This window comes from Fomitopsis serialis (assembly GCF_022376445.1).
Source record: "Fomitopsis serialis strain Sig1Antser10 chromosome Unknown B0H18scaffold_49, whole genome shotgun sequence".
Lineage (NCBI taxonomy): Eukaryota > Fungi > Basidiomycota > Agaricomycetes > Polyporales > Fomitopsidaceae > Fomitopsis > Fomitopsis serialis.
This window is the reverse complement of record NW_025955009.1, coordinates 144,753-163,237: the sequence shown is the minus strand read 5'-3', so window position 1 is coordinate 163,237 and position 18,485 is coordinate 144,753. Positions and strand designations below refer to the sequence as shown.

General features: G+C 56.3%; 4 protein-coding genes across 4 annotated transcripts; all 4 read left to right on the top strand.

Annotated features, from left to right (window-relative positions):
• Positions 1–557: 557 nt before the first annotated feature.
• Positions 558–4,470, top strand: B0H18DRAFT_955996 (uncharacterized protein; the record flags this gene model as incomplete). Its single annotated transcript, XM_048042420.1, has 12 exons — positions 558–593; positions 691–812; positions 885–965; positions 1,046–1,315; positions 1,337–1,420; positions 2,020–2,061; positions 2,165–2,225; positions 2,298–2,418; positions 2,701–2,773; positions 3,112–3,402; positions 3,945–4,226; positions 4,284–4,470. The coding sequence occupies 12 exons, from the start codon at positions 558–560 to the stop codon at positions 4,468–4,470; spliced, it is 1,650 nt and encodes a 549-aa protein (XP_047891758.1).
• Positions 4,471–10,167: 5,697 nt separating this feature from the next.
• B0H18DRAFT_1015998 (uncharacterized protein) lies at positions 10,168–10,562 on the top strand. Its single transcript, XM_048029241.1, has 2 exons — positions 10,168–10,395; positions 10,449–10,562. Exons 1-2 carry the CDS (start codon positions 10,244–10,246, stop codon positions 10,531–10,533), a joined length of 237 nt encoding a protein of 78 aa, XP_047891757.1. The 5' UTR covers positions 10,168–10,243; the 3' UTR covers positions 10,534–10,562.
• A 3,128-nt stretch (positions 10,563–13,690) lies between these two features.
• Positions 13,691–15,226, top strand: B0H18DRAFT_1120594 (uncharacterized protein; the record flags this gene model as incomplete). Its single annotated transcript, XM_048034159.1, has 5 exons — positions 13,691–13,782; positions 14,074–14,228; positions 14,311–14,337; positions 14,696–14,876; positions 15,007–15,226. 5 exons carry the CDS (start codon positions 13,691–13,693, stop codon positions 15,224–15,226), a joined length of 675 nt encoding a protein of 224 aa, XP_047891756.1.
• Positions 15,227–16,239: 1,013 nt separating this feature from the next.
• On the top strand, positions 16,240–17,504 carry B0H18DRAFT_1015989 (uncharacterized protein). Its single transcript, XM_048029240.1, has 5 exons — positions 16,240–16,345; positions 16,405–16,612; positions 16,667–16,791; positions 16,843–16,937; positions 16,989–17,504. Exons 2-5 carry the CDS (start codon positions 16,548–16,550, stop codon positions 17,328–17,330), a joined length of 627 nt encoding a protein of 208 aa, XP_047891755.1. The 5' UTR covers positions 16,240–16,345; positions 16,405–16,547; the 3' UTR covers positions 17,331–17,504.
• Positions 17,505–18,485: the final 981 nt, after the last annotated feature.

Genomic DNA, 18,485 nt, shown 5'->3' with positions numbered 1-18,485 from the left:
ATAGTCTAGTCTGGTGGGTAACGCAACGAGCGGGCAAGGACTCGGAGACAGGCGGCGCGCGGTCGAACCTCGGAGTCCCGCCGGGACCTCCGGGCCACCCTCTGGGCGCTTCGTGGACAGCGTCACGGTCACAATACGGATGTGACCGCGGTGGTCTTAGCTCCATCCGTCATTATACTGTATTATATACTAACTTATAGCGGTGTCACGTGTATTACGGCGAGTCGCTTGCATTCATACTATAGATATAACTCGCCGAGCATGGGGACTGTCTCTATCATCAATGGTTGGGTACTCTATTGCATGGCTCTCTTTCACTACGGCAGCATTACCAGATGACTTGTTGAATCTCTCTCCCTAGTCCTCGATGCGGGCGGGCGATATTACACGAGTCAACGCGGCTTTCCCCGTCTCAAGTCATTGTTCGGCGGTGGTGTCGGGAAGCGTCTGTCTGACTGACAATGCAAACCAGGTATGGCTGTTTCAGGTCCACATATAAGCAGCGTGAGACGGTCGCCGGACGCTAGACGAACTCCCATATCTCTTGGTGGTGCATCATGACGCTCATTTCCGCCGTCTGGACTCCTGTGTCCGTATATTTACATGATATCTTGAAGCCACTGCCATCGCTACCAAGGTGATGTCGTGGTTATTACGGACTACATGCCAACTGACTGGTCCCTTTCTCAGGGAACTACTGTGATTTATTCCGGAGCCATCAACGAATTTAATGTTTACAATGAGGATGGGGAGCCTCTTGTCGACGGCATGGCAATCGATGCGGATTATCCTGGGAAGATGGTGTTCGCACAGTTAGCCTGTGGGCGTTGTGAGTTTCCTCTTACTTACCTGTATTTGTATCACTGATGTCAGTCGCGTCGCAGATGCCGTCGTACTCGCCACGAGCGATTTCAGGACACGTATCCCATGCTTCTCTCTGAGAAGTCGAAGGTCATTTTTGCGAGGTACGATCAATCGCTTCACTTCGCCAGGTATACAGTAATGTGTTCTGGTAGCCGTATTTGGGCATCAAATGGTTCACCAGGCAGGATACGTGGTTGGAAGTGAAGGTCAACACTGTTGAAGACTTCTGGAAGATCAACCGATGCTTCGAACGGAACAATATCATGATCAGCCAGCAAGCCGCAGTCGCCGACGAAGAGCTGGCCGCCTTACATTGCAAGCTACAGGAGTGCATAGAATATGGCCATTTCGGTGGCGGTTACTCATGGTTGTCTCGTCATCTTGCTTCCCTTTTGTTCAACCTCGTCTTCGCGAGCGCTGCGGCAGGCCTCTTCTACTATGCCACTAGTCAGTAACTCTTATGTATGTTTAGTTTCTTGCAAAGCATGTTCCTCTTTGCTACCCATGTGATTTCTCGGCCGTCTGACATCTGCAACGACGCCCTGTCGTTTTCGCCGTAAGTACGTCTTGGCCGTACGTCTCTGGGTCTGAACGTTGAACGTTGAACGTCGAAGCGAGGCAGCGCTAGCGCTTGCAAAGGGCAGCACCGGATTTCGTTCAGGTCGAGCACTCAGAGCTTCGGATGTAGCGTGATGGCTCTGCCAGCACTGCAGCTGGCGTACTTGAACGCGAACTGAAGACTGCGTCGGGCAAGCCCGCTCAGGCCTCAGGCTTTGCGGTGCTGGCGAGCGTTCTCATAGCTGAAGGTATCGATTCAGTATGAATCACCTAGCAGTATTTATGATAGTAGAGCCCAAGAATGCGTATAGGACCTATACAGGATGAGCTAGCCAGAACACGGAAGTACTGAGGCTTGAGGACGAGGGGGAAGAGGAGAAATGGATGCGTGCGACTCGCACGGGACTGGATATACATACTGCAACTGAGTACTGAGCTGAGCACCGAGTACTAAGTACCTTCATCGGACGACTCGGCATGCGGGTTGGCCGTTTCACAAAGCGGGAGGGAGATCCAACGAACGACCGGTACCGTCCAAGTCGCCCAGACGGATGTTCATCTGTGCTCACGATGAACGTGCTGTTTGGCGGTGTATAGATGGGCGCTAGCGGACGGAAGGCGACGGTTGGCCGGACCGTTGTGCGTTCAACGTTCCAACGCTCAACCAGCGACGTTGACTCTGCATCGACCCGTACGCACTCCTTCATTGGCTACGATCCTTGGATCCTGACATGCTATTCAGAAGGGCTCCGCTGCATCCAACAGCCGGAGAATCTCGAAAACGTTGGAGTGCAGGATTTCAGGTGAGTTATACCCACTAGTGAGCGCGTTGCGACGTGTCTGAGCGCGCGTCTGTTCTTCCTCCGTGTACACAGGGGAGCATCGTGCGGAGGCAGCTGTCGCTCGTGCATGTGCCGGTGGCGACGTCGGCAGCCAGCCCGGATCTATCGGTCGTGGACAAAGCCCCGATCACCCACGAAGTGTCGGGGGGGCGATGTAGATGCTGATACCAACGAGGACAAAGTTGCCTCTGTACGGCCATCCCTGATCAACGACGGAAATGGCCGCATACGTCTCTCGCACTTGCGACTGTAATCCCCGCACCCACTCTCGCACCCGAGCTCCTTACGGATCCGCCGGCGTCAGCAGAGCGCGGCCAGTAGCAGTGATCCTTGTCTAGACTCACGCCCGCGCAGCTACTGAGTCGTCGGATACGCTCCTCGGGTCGCCGATGAACACGCAGAACAGACTCTCGCGCTGCGTGAGCTCGACCCGCAGCGTTTCCGTCCATGACCACCCGGCAAGAAGCTATCGCGATCCTCATCCTCATCGGAAACGCTGCACGTAGGCTGTACGTTTGAGTCTGCGTATCATTCTCGCGTATGGCAGTCACCTGCAACTTACCCGTCAACTTGCAAGAGCATACCTCAACCTCTATACCTCTACCCCGTTCTCATCACTCTCCCATCATCTGTTGCGCCGACTCGGGCGCCTTCAACGTGACCCCGCGTCCGTCTAGCGGCTTCGGCAGGCTGTTCAATGCGAAGTGCTTCCCTCCGGCTACCTCACCAGGATTGTCTTCGCTCCCTGCAGTTCCTCCGCGCACCGGTGAAGATGAAGAAACCACAGTGCCGTGTACCCAGGCAAGTCCGGCTCTTATCCCCGCATTGAAAGACGGGGAATCGGCAGAGCCCGGCGGAAGGCACCACGTCTGCCGCCTGCTGTCCTCGCCCTCTACGGCAGCAGTCATGCGGCTGATCGAGGACAGGGGGCTGACATCGTGGGGCGTACGCAGAACACGGTGAAGTACTCGGTGAATATCCGCCACGAGTGGGAGGAGAACCTCGCCGGATCCTTTCGCGAGCTGCAGATGGAGGACGCTGCGGAGGAGGACGTGAACGAGGACGGCGCGCAACCCGCGAGGATAGCGTGTACGAGCAGCAGGGCGGACACGCGCGAACCACATTGGCAATACTCCGGGTACGCCTTCGGACGGAGCCCACTCGTATCACGCCTATATCGCGGACCCCGTTCGCTGGCGATCATGCGGGTCGAGGTGTCAATCCTACTCAGGCTTCTACTCGTCTTGCTCTCCTGTCGCGCCTATTCCTGCGTGACCTCCAAGCAATGTGTTGTGCTTGATCTCCTCCAGCATTAGCAACCCGTATAGCGCTATCTGCAACGAAGTGCTGCTCACTAGTTGACGCCGCCACATGGATCTCAGCGACGTCCATCAAAGCGTGGTTTGGCTACGGTCCTCTCTAGCGATCGTGAGTCCCGCTTGTTCATCACCTCTGGCGGTTGCGGACGCGACGAACGCCGACATTTCAGCTGCAGCGCGACCCAGTCTCACCCCGACAAATTCGGTGTCAGACACCCCGTGATACATGATCGCCCGGCTTTCCTTCCGCCGCGTCATATTCCAGGTGACGCCCGCGTCAGTCATGGACTTCGAGATCATGAAGCCCATCAGCGAAGGCGCTTTCGACTTTTGTCTTCCTCGTGGCACATAACCCTGCTAGCGGCTACTTCGCGACCAAGACGGACGATTGTGAAGGACCAGGTCGTGAACGTCAAGGCGGGGCGTATGACCTCATGGAGCAGGACCAGTCGTCGTTTGTCGTCAAGCGCTGCTTGGCCTTTCAGGGCAAGGAGAACCTCTGTCTCGTTATGGTGCAGTCAACAGCGGCAACGGCGCCGCGCTACCCGGTCGCTCGGATTTCTACTCAAGAACGGGCATGCAACTACGTCGCCGAGGCAGTTCTTGACGTGGAACGTTTATACCGGCTTGGTACTGTACATCGGTACGTAGCGTCTGTGTCTGCCATTGTTCAATTGACTAACTCTTCTTGCTGCCACAGTGACGTCAAATCTGTTTATATTGGTCCATCGACGAGTGCGGTCACCTTAAGCTCACTGACCTCGGGGATACTCAGCTTCTCTTCGGGCTGCGCGCGTGGCGAAGACATAACCCTGGAACACGCGCGCCCTCAAACGACTCTGCATGCATCGGGTTCACTGGAGTTTACGCCCGGCCTACGTACTTAAGGTTCGGACGATAATCCTCGGCCAGGACGGTCACCTCAATCGTGGTCTTCGAACGCCGTCAATGTAGTCTAGCGGCTCTCTCCTGGGCTCCGGGTTCTTAGCCACGCGACGATCAAACGGCGAGCAACGGTTATGCACGGATATCCATAGCCCCTCAGTTCTCGGTGTGCATTCGGGCTCGCAGGCTACGCCCAGACTGCGTCATGACGCATAACAATAATCTCCGCGGTTTGGCCGTGCAACATTGACTGTATGCAAGGATGGCTTTTCGGCGGTGAGCAGAAATGACGCAAACTTTGGTTGTGTTTGTTTGTTCGCGCCTAGACAGTGCACGTTCGCGTCCCTTTCACGCAGACTTGCTGTAGACTCTGAGAAGAATCAGAAGGGAGTGCGACCAGCGGAAGCCAATATATAGCGGTAGAGTCATATAGCGGTAGAGTCAAAATGCGCATCCTTGCTACGCAGTGAGTATTCCTCTGAGCATGAGAGCGGCTCAGACAGCGTACCTATTTCAGCTTGTTCCGCGAGCGTCCAGTTTGAACAATGATTGGTAGCACGCGAGCACGCTTTCCTCGTGTCACGGTTGTAGCTCCTAGGGAAAGCCGTCGTGGCATACGGCTGCATCCCTCATCTGCCCTGCTACAGACACGCCACCCATGGTAGATGCTCACTCCTCTGAGACTGCTGTGCGGGACTGCGTCCAACCGATAGACACAGGACCACAATATTTTCGAGACCGATGGAGTAAACTCTTCCATCGCCTAGCGCCTCAGGCATCGTCGCTGCAGAGCAATACGAGTCGGAAGCGCGCCGCAAAGTCATTACGATCGCACAAAGACAAAGTCAGGGTCTCATCTACAGGCCCAGTGTTTCTGGAGAGCCAAAGTTTGAAGGTTAGAAGCGATCTATCCAAGTCATCCCGCGCAGGTAAGACACTCGAGTAAACACATTAACAGAGAGATTTTTATTCTTATCGTTGCAGCCACCCAGTCGGGGTCAAGTCAGAAAGGTCTTTGCCTCCTCTTCTTCAATATATTCCCTGACGCTCACGGGTACAGATATCTCCGGATCGCTAACGGTAGCCGGGACTCCTCAAAGGGCCATATTTCTGTATCGAGGGAAGGAACAGTTCATATCGCGGATGATGTTTTGGTGGTCGTCGTTCCCGAAAACTATACCTGATACGACCAATCTAGCGCCAACTGCTGGACATCTTGCTGCTTCGAACGATGGAGCGAGAACTGACGCCGAAGACACTGGGCGCTCGGATTCCAACACATCATTCCTACACGATCCCACTACCATCCCAGCTGGGCTTGACGTCTGGGCTGCCACGTACGATGAGTCGCTTTACTTTTCTGGAAGTGACACGCAGGCTCCCGAACACCCCATCGAAGATGATTCCCGACAACTCGCACATACAGGAGGAGGGGTCCGAGATCTTTTTCACCCACACGCGGGACTTGGTATGTTAGCTACCCGGTAGGCGCTGCAAGACAATACACTCATGACTTTTCGAATCAAGCGGCTTTCGGAAGCGAAGGAGTCCTTTCTCCTAGTTCGTGAGAAGTGATGCGTATGTGTACTTTTACATCAGATTATATCTGCACATTGACAGTGTCTGGTATTCCCAATTCATCAGATTCGGGCAGCACCAGTCCAACGGCCATGGCATCGACGATCTCCAATATTCGGATCATGCGAATGACCGTGACGCGAAGGCTCACCAGACGTGGGAGGAAGCTTTCGATGCACCCGGCGAATCACCCTGGGACGACGCAGTCACCTGTCCAGTTGCACCAGACTCGCCCGACGAGGTGTCTACATTAGCCCCAGGCACCACAAGTGATCAGGAGCACGGACGACTGAACGGTGTGCCAGTCAGATTGCCCGAGCCACACGCCGCCGATCTCCTCGACACAACCACGAGTGATGGCACAACTCAAGCTCACTTCCCCGCTGCAATTCCTGCAGCGGACCCCTCCGTAGGCTGGTTCAACCTCCCAGGCGCGTCCGTCGAAGCATCCAAGGTCGACTCCCCCGGCGAGGGGTCCTCAATGCGCGATCACACCGGTTCTCTCCTGGCTGCAGTTCCCGCGGCAGCAGACCCCTCCCCAGGCTGGTTCGACCTCCCAGGCGCGTTCGTCGAAGCATCCAAGGTCGACTCCCCCGGCGAGGGTCCTCGATGCGCGATCACACCGGTTCTCTCCTGGCTGCAGTTCCCGCGGCAGCAGACCCCTCCCCAGGCTGGTTCGACCTCCCAGGCGCGTTCGTCGAAGCATCCAAGGTCGACTCCCCCGGCGAGGGGTCCTCGATGCGCGATCACACCGGTTCTCTCCTGGCTGCAGTTCCCGCGGCAGCAGACCCCTCCCCAGGCTGGTTCGACCTCCCAGGCGCGTTTGTCGAAGCATCCAAGGTCGACTCCCCCGGCGAGGGGTCCTCGATGCGCGATCACACCGGTTCTTTCCTGGCTGCAGTTCCCGCGGCAGCAGACCCCTCCCCAGGCTGGTTCGACCTCCCAGGCGCGTTCGTCGAAGCATCCATGGTCGACTCGCCCGGCAAGGTGTCTGCGTTGATACCAGGCCCCACAAATGATCTGGCGCACGGACGGGTGAACGGTGTGCCAGTCGGATTGCCCGAGCCACACGCCGTCGATCTCTTCGACACAATCACGGGTGACGGCACAAGTCATGCTCACTTCCCCGCTGCAATACCGGCAGCGGAGTCTACAGGTTGGTTCGACCTCCCAGGCGCGTCCGTCGAAGCATCCATGGTCGACTCGCCCGGCGAGGTGTCTGCGTTAGTCCCAGTCCCGATGCGTAATCAGGAGTACGGGCGGGTGGACAGTATTGCTGAGACTATGGCAAGCGCCAAGGGCCTCGGTGTTCTATCCAGAGGCAGTTCGCCTCGTGACGCATGGTTGTCCGCCCCGCCTGCCCCGAACAAATATGCCACTCTCGAGGGTATGCTGGCTGATGTATCGTGTGCTGAGGATGCCATGTCTGTATCAGATGGCGAGACTTCGCTTGCTAATACTTCGGTCCAATCCCACACGACTATGGACAAGTCGGAAACAGTGTTTCTGCGCTCCGTCTTTCAAGAACCCTTGACTCCTGCTCCACTGTCTGGGAACCAACAATACGCATGGACCCCCCACACCCACAGTAAGCGCCTCTTGCCTGACCGCCACAACCCTGGTCTACTCTTCAATGACAATGCTGTATCCGGGCCTTTATCGTCTCAGCTTCTAGCACCGGAGATTTGGGGTGGACCACGCGATACTACTCTGCTTTCGACGCCCGCGCAAATAGGAACTTTCGAGGGAGTCACGAATCCGTCTCGCGCTTGGGACGTCGACATGAACGTGCTGTCCGCAGTGGATCAAGACAGTGTCGCTCAACGGACGTGCGCGGAAACCCCTGATACCGACAGCCGCAGTGCCCTGCCCTTGCAGCACGACACTCTAACACATACCTTCGCCGGGCACGCAGACGTCTTTCCTTTCGAATCTCTGCTCGCATGGCAAAGCCCTCACAGTGGTAGGGATGCATCCAAAGCGCGAGATGGGCTTCTTCATGCGAAGGGTCAGCATCGAATGCACGCGCTGCCGACTATAACAGGTAGTGGTGTTACTGAAACACCGATGTTGAAGGCGCACCCACTCAAGGGCGACCAGAAGGGGCCAGGCGGGTCACTGCTCGACGCCAACGATCGCGTCGTCGCGTCGGGACCCGGGCAGGCAACTGTACATCCGATTCCTCCTGCTTTATTTGGCAGTGGTTGGTCGGCGGATAACGTCGGTGCGCTGTTATTGCGTGAGTGCCCAGCCATCGTTCTTTTCTAGGTACTGACTGGGATTGAAGCTTCCAACACCAGCAATGATCACGGGGACAATGTTATGTTCGACCGCTCCCTTGCGTCGTTCCTTGACGAGTCGTCGGCTTACAACGAGGCGGCAGCATGGCAAGGCGGAACTCGGCTCGGGCTCAGTCACAGATCCCGTCCCGTCGCCGATCCTGCAGAAGCGATGGACTATTCACGTCAAAGTCATGCTTCTCCATCTTACACAGCTTCTGCTAACGTTGAACCTGCGGCGCACCAGGCCAGACCGGCCAACGTGCCCGAGCTCAGTAGTGGCCTGGACAAAACTTCGCCTCATTCCAGTGCTCATTCACTTCACGAAATGGACATTGATGTGGATGCCAACTCGCACCAACAGGGCGGTCAGAGCGAGGAGGAAGGAGATGAAGGAGGGATTGATAGCGACTCCAAATGCTCCGCAAGCGAGACGGATGAAGAGGGAAGCGTTGATGGAGGTGTCGAAGATTCGTTGTTGCGAGAAGTCGGTCCGAAGAGCCCGGCGCATCAACTTGGACAGCGTAGTTTAGACGGTCCACCGCCACGCCTCAACTCGAAGATGGAAGGCATTGTCACTGCCGAGAGTTTGGGCCTCGTTGATCCATCATTCATCGCTGGACAAAGCAGACAATCTCATCAAGGTGAGGGATTCCGCAATAACGTCCGACTGCTTGAATGTCTTGGACTAATGTACAGCGCGAGCACAAGCCTCTGATCAGGTCACACGTCCTCCTACATCTTCGGTATCGTTTTTGCTACCAGATAAGAGGAAAAGCCGGGTGGGGAAGCGAAGTCTCTCGGAAAAGCGTCTGATGGCAGAAGCTGAATCTCGTCTGGTGAGCAATTCCTCACAATTACACTCTTAACAGCAGCTCATCGGGTTGAAAGGATGAAATGGTGTCGACCCTGTCCGTCGGTCATCCCGTGAGTCGCTGTGAATATTAAACATTTGCACTTCTGAGCCCAAGCATCCACAGGACTCTGCCGCGACAAAACGAGACGTCCGGGCTGTGATCGAGCTGCTCCATGAGATGTTGCGGAACCAAGGAGTCCAAGATGCGCAATTGCGCGCAGCAACCCCAGGTCATTCTGACCAACATGACGACCGCATACGATGTGGCGTTGTGCACCGGGATGCGGCACTGCTACTTCTTCATGTGAGTAAATGTGCCATTTCGAAGCCTGAGACGACTGACGTATGGTTGCCTTAGGGTGAAGTGAGGAGACATGCCATGGATATAATGTCCCGAGACTCCGCTAGCGATCCAATACCTATGGCATCCGAAGAGGACGTCCGAAAGTTCACACGCAAGTTGCACAAGGGTCCCTCACTCGCCGATTTTGCACTTGACTTGACAGGCAAACCACGTTCGCCATGGAACAAGAAGGCTGGCGAGGTTTTTGCTAGGGATTTTGCATCGAAGAACTGCAGCTACACTGACATACGGTTGATCCGTAAAGTCTTCGCTAATCACACACTGACACTACGCAAGCAGCAAGCGAAGTTGGCGCGCGATCCTGACGATGAGCCAAGTCAAGCAGACCTGGATATGTGCTCGGCCCTCAGTAGTGAGCAGCGTCGTCGCCGGGTAGGTCAGCCGCCATCTCCATCCGTAGTGTACTGATGTCTTGACAGAGGAGAGAACGTCGGTCGGATGCGTGCAAATCACGCATTAGCCTTCGCCATCTTGTGGAGCTCTGGAACAGAATCCCTTACACGGCTTGCAGTGGCGACGAGTCTGAACACCATCCATCAGGGCGCCGTTACGTTGTCACGGGGTTGCCATGGCGGTCAGAAGAACTAGAAACCCTCTTTATTCATCTTGATTCTGTCCATATGTCTACTAGGTGGAGGGCACAAGGAAAGTGGGATCACGGACGGCTGCCCAGTCCACGCGAGCGGGGCTCTGACCGGATGGAACGAGAATGTGCACCCCCACCAGGGCTTCCAGCTAATTTCTACGACACGGAATGGCTCTCTGACCTGGAGGAGCGAGATCTTGAGGCCTACGAACTTCTCGATGTCCAAGCACCCGTGGATCTAACTCTCCCAGGAGATGTTGTCACGTATGTTTGCACAGCTGACATGCGAGAGGTGTACTGACACGCATCCCTATCAGACTATACAAGCGATTCCGCCATTGTCGTACGCGTGACGATAGGCCATTGTCGGCGGAGCAGTTTGCACCAATAATCATCGAATGAGTGATTGATAAAGCACCCCCAGACTGTACACTATCTTGTCATTACGAATACAACCATCGCAACTCTCATATTCGCGAGCATTACTGCGAAACCTGTACTCGTTTCTCGCATGACCAGTAATTTTCATAGATTCGTATCACTGGGTACATGATGTCTATGTCGGCGACGTCGCGCGATCGCGGCTCGGTCTGACTCTCAGTCCCCTCCGTGCTGATCTCCCCTTCCTTTCATGAGCGTAAAGCTCGACGGAAACGACTCGTCAACAATGAGCACAATAGACGCGGCTACCCTGGGCCTCTGAATCGCTGACCCCTCGAGCGCGCTGAACGCGGAGAAGCTCTGACTCGAGCACAACGTCCGTGACGTTCTCACCACGATGCGCGGCCGCGTACGCATCCACGAGGTGCGTGCCTTTCCGAGTCTGTAGGTACAAGGCTCACGCCGGACGGGTGCCGCGCAGGCTTTGACAAACTACAAATCAACCTCGATGGCACTGAAGATGCAGACGTCCTCGGCCACCTCGACGCTGCAATCCAGTTCATTGAGACTGAGCTTGAGAAGCGAAGGGTTGTGAAGTTGGTACGCCGTCAGGCGGGTCTAACTGTGAGTGCTATCACCGCACGTCTACTCTGTTGTATAGATTGCCGCGCAGGTCGGCGGTGGACGGATTGCTGACTCTCCTCCACGCAGGTCGTAGTGCGACAATTATCGCCGCCTCCCCGATGTATGTGCAGCACATCGGCTATGAAGCCACCCTCGACTCGGAGCTCATCCGGAAAGGACGTCCGAACATCCAGTGAGTTGTCTCCTCCATCTGGCTCTGATTGTACTGAAGGCTGTCATAGGCTCGATGATGGCAGCTGGTTGTTCGAGAGGCATCGTACAGAGTATCAAGACGCGACAAAGCGACGCGGATGTACTACCTTGAGCATGTCGTGGAGGAAGTCGTGGGTAAGTACTTGCCCTCTTCATATCATTCGATCGTACCAGGCTGATCTGTACTCTGTGAAGGCGGAGACGTCTCCACCGAGACAGGCTTCTTAGCCAAGTTCCCGTGCATGCTGACCGATTCCGCCCCCGCGACGCGAGGTGGACTGCAAGCTGTGCCATCAATAGCTCGCCGCATGGACCACGGCCAGGTCGGTTCTACTAGTACCACTCCCCATTTACTACTACTGCAGCAAAAAACGCCAGGCCAGGTAAGCGCTGTGAGAACAAACGAAACGACGGTAAACGGGCGCGAGTGTCCCGGGCGCGGACGATGCCCGAAGGGCAATCGCGTGAGGTATGTACATCGAAAACCACTGTTTATATACCCTGACCTCCCCTTATCTCTTCCAGGTACAATATCGGCCGAGCTTGCGAGCTCGTCCCTGACCGTATGCTCCAACAAGCGCCTGCGGCGAGCCGTAGGCCTCAGTACCACTGGCACAGCTACCAAGGGTTTTTTTTTGCTGATTAGTACGCCCGCGGTCTCTCGCCGACCGTCGTCTTCTCTCCACCATGCGCCTGTCACCACTCCTACACTGGTACCGTCGTGCATGCTCAGGCGCCGGTGAATAGTTATATTGCCCGTTCTTGCCTTCTCACCCTCTTGCTAGCTCATGCGCCTACCTGCTCGCCCACTCACTCGCTGACCCGCTCTTGTCCGCCCAGGCTCGCCGCCGTGTCACTACTTCGCTTGTACACCCGCTCTTGCCCGCCCGCACACTCACCCTCGTACCAGCTCGCTCATCTGCCGATCCACTCGATCTTGTGCGCGGGCGAGAAGCCGTCGGCTCTGCCGTCCCTCTCGCCCGCGCCCCCTCTCGCTCGCGCTCTCTCTCGCCCATCTGCTCGCCCGCCCACTCGTCCACGTACCCGCGCGCCCTGCCAATCGCCCTCCGATTGCCAGGGTGCTGCAGTGTCACACCGGACATTACTTCAAAGGCGAGTATCACAAAAAACAATCCGTACCGTCGGAATAGGTTGATTGTACCTGCAGCCACTCATACCAGACCCGGAAGCACGTCGTCCAAGACTACCCGCGCTACGAACCTTACCGATACATCATACGCGTAATCACCGATACCATCGGCCTCCCAACCATCCTTGGCTCACCAACGAAGGAACAGACGAAGACCACAGGAGTAGACGGTACTAGTTGCACGGCGACGTACCGGCATTCGTAGGATATACACAACCGCCCTCCTCATGCACTAGGCCTAGGAGAAGAACCCGACGCGCCGACCAAAGGCCGTCGTAGTTTTTGTTATTCCAACGCCAATATACGGTGTGCACGTTCCCGACACCATGCTCCTTTTCTCCATTTCCATGCATACATGCTTCATGCGCTGCGAGACGACCACGCTACGTACAACAACTAGACTCGGACCATCTCATCGTCGCGTACCCATCCTCACAGACATCTCCAGCTCTCAGTACTACCTATTTATATCGCCTCTTGTAACAGACTGTTACTGTCACTGACCGTTACCGAGTGTCACTGACCGTTACTGACTGTCACTGACCGTCACCGACTGTTACCGACCGTTATCGACCGTTATCGACCGTCCTCGACCGCCGCCACCCATCGTCGCCTCCTCCTCGCAGACTACTCACCACACGACCACACCGCCAGCTCCTCGCCACGCTTGAGCCCGCCCCATGTTCTCCGAGACTATCAGTTTGAACTGTGCATGCCAATTCGGCGCCGAGACAGGTCCACTCAAGACAATACACGGAGGAGGCAAAAGACAAGGAGGCGAAGTGAGCCTGAACATGAAGGCTCAAAATACGAACGTACGCCCTTGCCCGATGTGTTTACTATTCACTGTCTCCTTTGACAGTGCCCAAGCAAGTGAGCCGCTGACGGACTTTTTCTCGCCCGCCCGCCATCCTGCCCGCCAATTGCCTTGCTCTCTGACTCGCTTGCCTACCGGTCGTCTCCTGTTTCATACGCCCATCTGCGCATCTGTGCGCCCGCTCGTCCATTCGCCCGTCTGCGCATTGGTCCGTCGACTCGTACGCCACCGTTCTGTTCGCTCGGCCCTTCCTCGCTCATCTACCAACTCTCAGCCCTCTGCGCCCTGGCAAAGAGATCTCCCTACTCACATAGAATGGTCAATGGCGCGTCGCCACGCAGAGGAACAAACTCCCGTGGGGAAGGAGCATAGCCATGAGCAGATGGGCGGAGGTCTACGACGCGGAGATAGCAGGCGTATCGTGGGCGACCCGCGAAGTCGAGGAGTACCTGAAGAAGACCGAAGCGTGATCCATCCGACATATCCACTTCTATGCCGACGACACCACCGCCATCTCAGCAATACTCGAGGCAAAATCAGGCTCCTCACAGGGCCTCTCGCGTATCTTCAGAGCATTCGCCATCCGATTCCTGGAGGCGAGCCCCGAGCACAGAATCACGGGTAGCCTGGACACTAGGCCACAAGGGCGCTCCTGTAAGTGCCCGTAAGTGCACAGTGCATTCCTACAAGAGCCCCTTCTAACGACGCACGCAGATGCACCGCAGTGACCGTGTACAACGTGCTCATGGGCTCCGAGTCCGCTCAAGAGCGGTGACACAGTCCTCGGCATCGGCACCGGCACCATCTTCCTCTTCGGCCTCCAGATTGCCGTCGCCAGCAGTACGACTGTCATCGCGACTTCGTCGTCCAACAATCAGCTCGCTGTCGTGCAGAAGCTCGACACGGGCGTCGGTGGCTGTATCATGAGTGCTGCCCCCGCTCGCTCTCTGTGCTGATCGTCGGACCATGCGATCTCACCGCCTGCGCCTGGCAGAGGGCTACGTCATCATAGCGCTCAACGGTATGCTCTCCCCCTAGAGGAGGACAGTCCAGGTTAGGCATCGCAAAAGATGTCCCTCGCGCCCGGCTTTCTCGCGTACACCCCGACGCTCATTGTCGCATCCCTCGTCACCATATTCCGAGTCTCAACTCCTTGGTGCGTTCTCCCTTCATGTCGATGTTACGATGCAATGCATCCTGATGCCGAGACTACATGGGACGAAGAGTCCGTCGTGGTCCACGGCTGAGTCCGTCGCGGCGATCGTCACCAGCGTGTAAGGTGCGTGCAATGAAACTCGCGTCGCGGCTCGGTCACCGCGCAGTTCAAATACTGATTCATGTCGACGTGTAGTTCCGCTCTTCTCTGACGCGGCGCACAGTCACCGAAGTAATTTACCTTAACAAGGCGCTGGCGCTCTTGGATACGGGTGTCTCCGCGTCCGACAGGAGGCTTGTTGTGGTGCGTTGTCTCTTCGCATCTATGAGCGTATTCTTTCCTCGCGAACCCTTCGGCCCCTTCACAGATGCTGACCCCACCAACACCAACATACTACGTGATATGTGCGTCCAATCCGGTCGCCCTCCTGGCGGACCGCTGCGCGCTCGTACTGACGCATATCTCTTTTTCGCGTCTCCCTTTTTCGCGCGCAGTCACGTTCTTGATGTTGACACGATCGTGCTCTCCCCTCAGGGCGACGCAGATCGTCACCCTCGTGGTAGGTTTCATCCTCATCTACTTCGAGAGCACGATCCTTCAGCTCTCGAAGATTGACCAGACGGAGCTCACGGTGCTCGACGGCCGCTGGACCATCCTCCTGAGGGACACAGAGGGCCCTGTCTGTCGGGTTCTGCGGTATTTATCGACATCCAAACCTGCGTCGGCACGCACAACACCGATGGTCCTAGGCTGACAGTGGCATTCGTAGCATCTGACATCTCGTTATATCACTCGTAGCGATCATCGGGAAAGGGAGGCTCATCATCACTGCGCCGAGCGCCTTGCATTGCGTCCGACTGATTTCCGGAACGACTCTGGCACCGGTGCAATACTCCGAAACACGGACGCGCATGAGTTATGCACTGCGTTAACGAGTTCAAATGTGTCGTCTGCTAACGCTCCGCGAGTGCCAAACTCGCATAGGTACGCTTCGTCATTCAGCGAAAGGAAACGGACCGTTGGTATAGTCAGTCACTTGCTCGCCCATATATGCGTTCGGTTGCTCATGGTCACCTATGCGCGTGCAGATGCTCGTGTTACCACTCACACTTACTCGCGCGCGCACATTCTCCGAGGTTCGCACATTTATTGACATGTGCGCTCGCTCACTCACACTCCCCTGTTTCTTTTTGTTAGGTCGGCGCAGATGCTCGGTTGTGGCGGGAAAGCGTTCCGGTGCGCGCCCTTTGGCATTTATGCGGGGACACACGGGCGGGCGAGAAGATAGAACGTCCGTCCGCTTCTTCGTTCGATACTTATTGGAAGGCTCCTCGCGATCCGCCATGCCCCTGCTGCCCTTCAAGGTCGTCGCGCTAATCACTATGGGGGTCGTCTTAAAGTACTGCTCGTATCGACAATGCGCGTCTCGATCTCATTGCCTGACAGTCAGGCATTCCTTGAGTCCCAGAAATATATTTGTTACCTCATGTCGACACTGTCCTGACGAATGTCCGAATGATACTACTCGCCAGGCGCTGTCGGCGTCTTGGCGATGACAGCGCTCACTAACTACAACACCACAACCCACTGGCATACCACCACGTATTACGACAACACTCTACTATTTAATACCTCCTCCTCCTCCTAATGCCCCCACCCGTCCCCCCTTCTCATCTTCTGAGGTGAGAACATCAACAGCGACAAACAAGTGTGAAGGCGCCCGGCGGCATTTTCGACTTGGGAGAGCCTTGCTCTATGGATCCGCGAGCAAAGGACTGTCTTATGCTCCGTGTTCTCTCCCCCAATCCATTCTACGAACGACGCATCTGAGTTTGAGTTGAACGACTGGTTACGAGCCTGCCGACCCGCCGGCGTAAGTACTATTTTCGTTGTGCGCTCCGTCGTTCTCTCAGTCATAATGCAAACCCCAAGGCACCTCGGTCTCTGGATGTTGAACGCCCCGCGCGTCAACAGCTGCATAATGCAACACCAGTGGCATTCCGCGCATCCATTGTGAGGAATGGTACTTAATCTGGCCCTCTCCGAGCTCAGACCGCACCGCACGCATCCTCACCATGCCACCGAGCCACCGTATTCCTCGCTGTACGCCACTCCTTATAACTCAGAATGGGCGTTTGGTGTGAGATTCTGGTTCGCCCTCTGATTATCTGCTCATTTAAATATATCTGCATAGGGAGTGTAACATCATATTCTCTGCGACGGTACAGCTTTGCCGGTCTGCGAACCGTCCTGATCGGTTTCAAGAGCACGATCCAGGCACCGCCATGCTCATTGTTGAGCTGCCAGAGCCAGTGATGTGTAAGTCGCCTTTGGAACGCTAATCGAGCACTGCAACTCAAGATATCTCAGTTGCCATACTCCTGACATACATTGACGGCGCCACTGGAGAAACGATATTCATGGAGTCTCTGATTACAGAACGCTTGAATATCGTCATCAAAGAGGTAAGCCTTACGTTGAGTTCGAGTAGAACATGCATGAAACCCATCATTCAGCAAGACAAGTCAATCTATTGGAAGGCCACCATTCCTGCTCTCCGCTGCTACCATGTTGTCCTAGAGGACAAGCTCGACTTCTGGGATGCCGTAGGATGCTTGCAACGCTGCAAATCGGACGTGCAACGTAGTCGAGCCGCGGCGCTGGGACAGATGAAGGCCCTCGAACAGTTGCTACCTGTACTCAACGTACCGCTAGGTGAAGTGCTCCCACGCGATGAAGGCAAGCCATTGCGCAGTCCTGTTCTGGAAACCTGCTTCCTCTTTGTCTTTGGGTGCGTCTGGCGCATTCTCGAGGCGTTAACCCATGTATACAACACCTTACACTGCGGCTGGCAATGATGTCGCCAGGTAGAATAGTTTTGGCTTGTCAAGCCACCAGAGTGGACGAGCGTCGGATACTGTCAATCTATGCGATACATTCTATGTCAACTCATAAGTTCACGGATAGGGGAAAATGAATCGGCTGTGAGGGTTCTTCAATAATGCGTAGCAGAGTGCTGCTGTCCCCGTAGGGAATCGACCCTGGTAAGGTATCTGCAGTCTGTTTAGGGTCCAGCGTCGCGAGCCCGCGTCGACGGTGGGCGCTCCGGGCGCTGCTCTCGAAGTACTGCCACCACCATCGACTCGGTGACCACGACCGCGACCCGGGCAGCCACCACGACCGCCCGATCTCTCGTCAAGACGCTCGCGCTGTCCCAACGGACAGGCGAGCTCCAGTCCACGACCACTAGCTGAACTGCCGCCAGTTCAGCTAGGGGTGCCCGACAATCCTGCGCGCAGTACAAGACCGCAACTTCCTTTCTCTCCCGAGCCTCATATTCCACCCTGGACCTCTCCGTCCGACTCTACCACTTCCTCTCTCGAGTCTGGCGACCTCTACCCGAACTCCTGCGGCTCTGGCAACACGCAACAAGGGCGCACGGCCCAGGACTCGCACGACGCGCGTGCAAGTCCAGCGCCGAGCAACACAACCGCGCGGAACGCAGAGAACCCGAGGAGAGGGAAGCAGAAGGAGGAAGGGGAGAAGGGGAGGAAGAGAGAGGAGGGGGAAGGGCGCGAGGCGAGCAGTAGAAACAAGCACGAAGGCTCGACAGCCACAGGTACGCCCTCGCCGGACGTTCCTGCTTCGCCGCTTCCGCTCTCAGTGCCCGTGCCAGCAGGCGTATCGACGTACGAGAAGTCCGTCGTGCGCCCTGCTGGCCACGAAGACGGCACGCCCGACTCTCGAGGCGACTTCTACGTCGTACCCATCACTTTGCACGGCAACACGGCGGACGCACAGAGCTGCGCATCCGACGTACCCGTTTATCGATACTGCCCGCGCCAGCAGGTGCGCCAACGGGCAAGAAGCCCGTGGTGTGCTCTGCTCGCCACAAATACGGCGTCTCCGTCTTCCGGGACGACCCCATGGTCGTACCCGACGTTCCGCAGGGCAACGCGTCGGACATGCATTGCCGCATGTCTAACGTGCCTCATCCTTCTACGAGCCACCAA

What these genes read in the sequence shown, in the direction of transcription:
- B0H18DRAFT_1015989 (XM_048029240.1), top strand. Translation starts at nt 16,548, where the DNA reads ATGCCACCGAGCCACCGTATTCCTCGCTGTACGCCACTCCTTATAACT. An exon ending in GCTGCCAGAGCCAGTGATGT is followed by an intron (nt 16,792 to 16,842) that starts GTAAGTCGCCTT and finishes AAGATATCTCAG; the next exon opens with TTGCCATACTCCTGACATAC. An exon ending in TGAATATCGTCATCAAAGAG is followed by an intron (nt 16,938 to 16,988) that starts GTAAGCCTTACG and finishes CCCATCATTCAG; the next exon opens with CAAGACAAGTCAATCTATTG.
- B0H18DRAFT_1015998 (XM_048029241.1), top strand. Translation starts at nt 10,244, where the DNA reads ATGGAACGAGAATGTGCACCCCCACCAGGGCTTCCAGCTAATTTCTAC. An exon ending in CTCCCAGGAGATGTTGTCAC is followed by an intron (nt 10,396 to 10,448) that starts GTATGTTTGCAC and finishes CATCCCTATCAG; the next exon opens with ACTATACAAGCGATTCCGCC.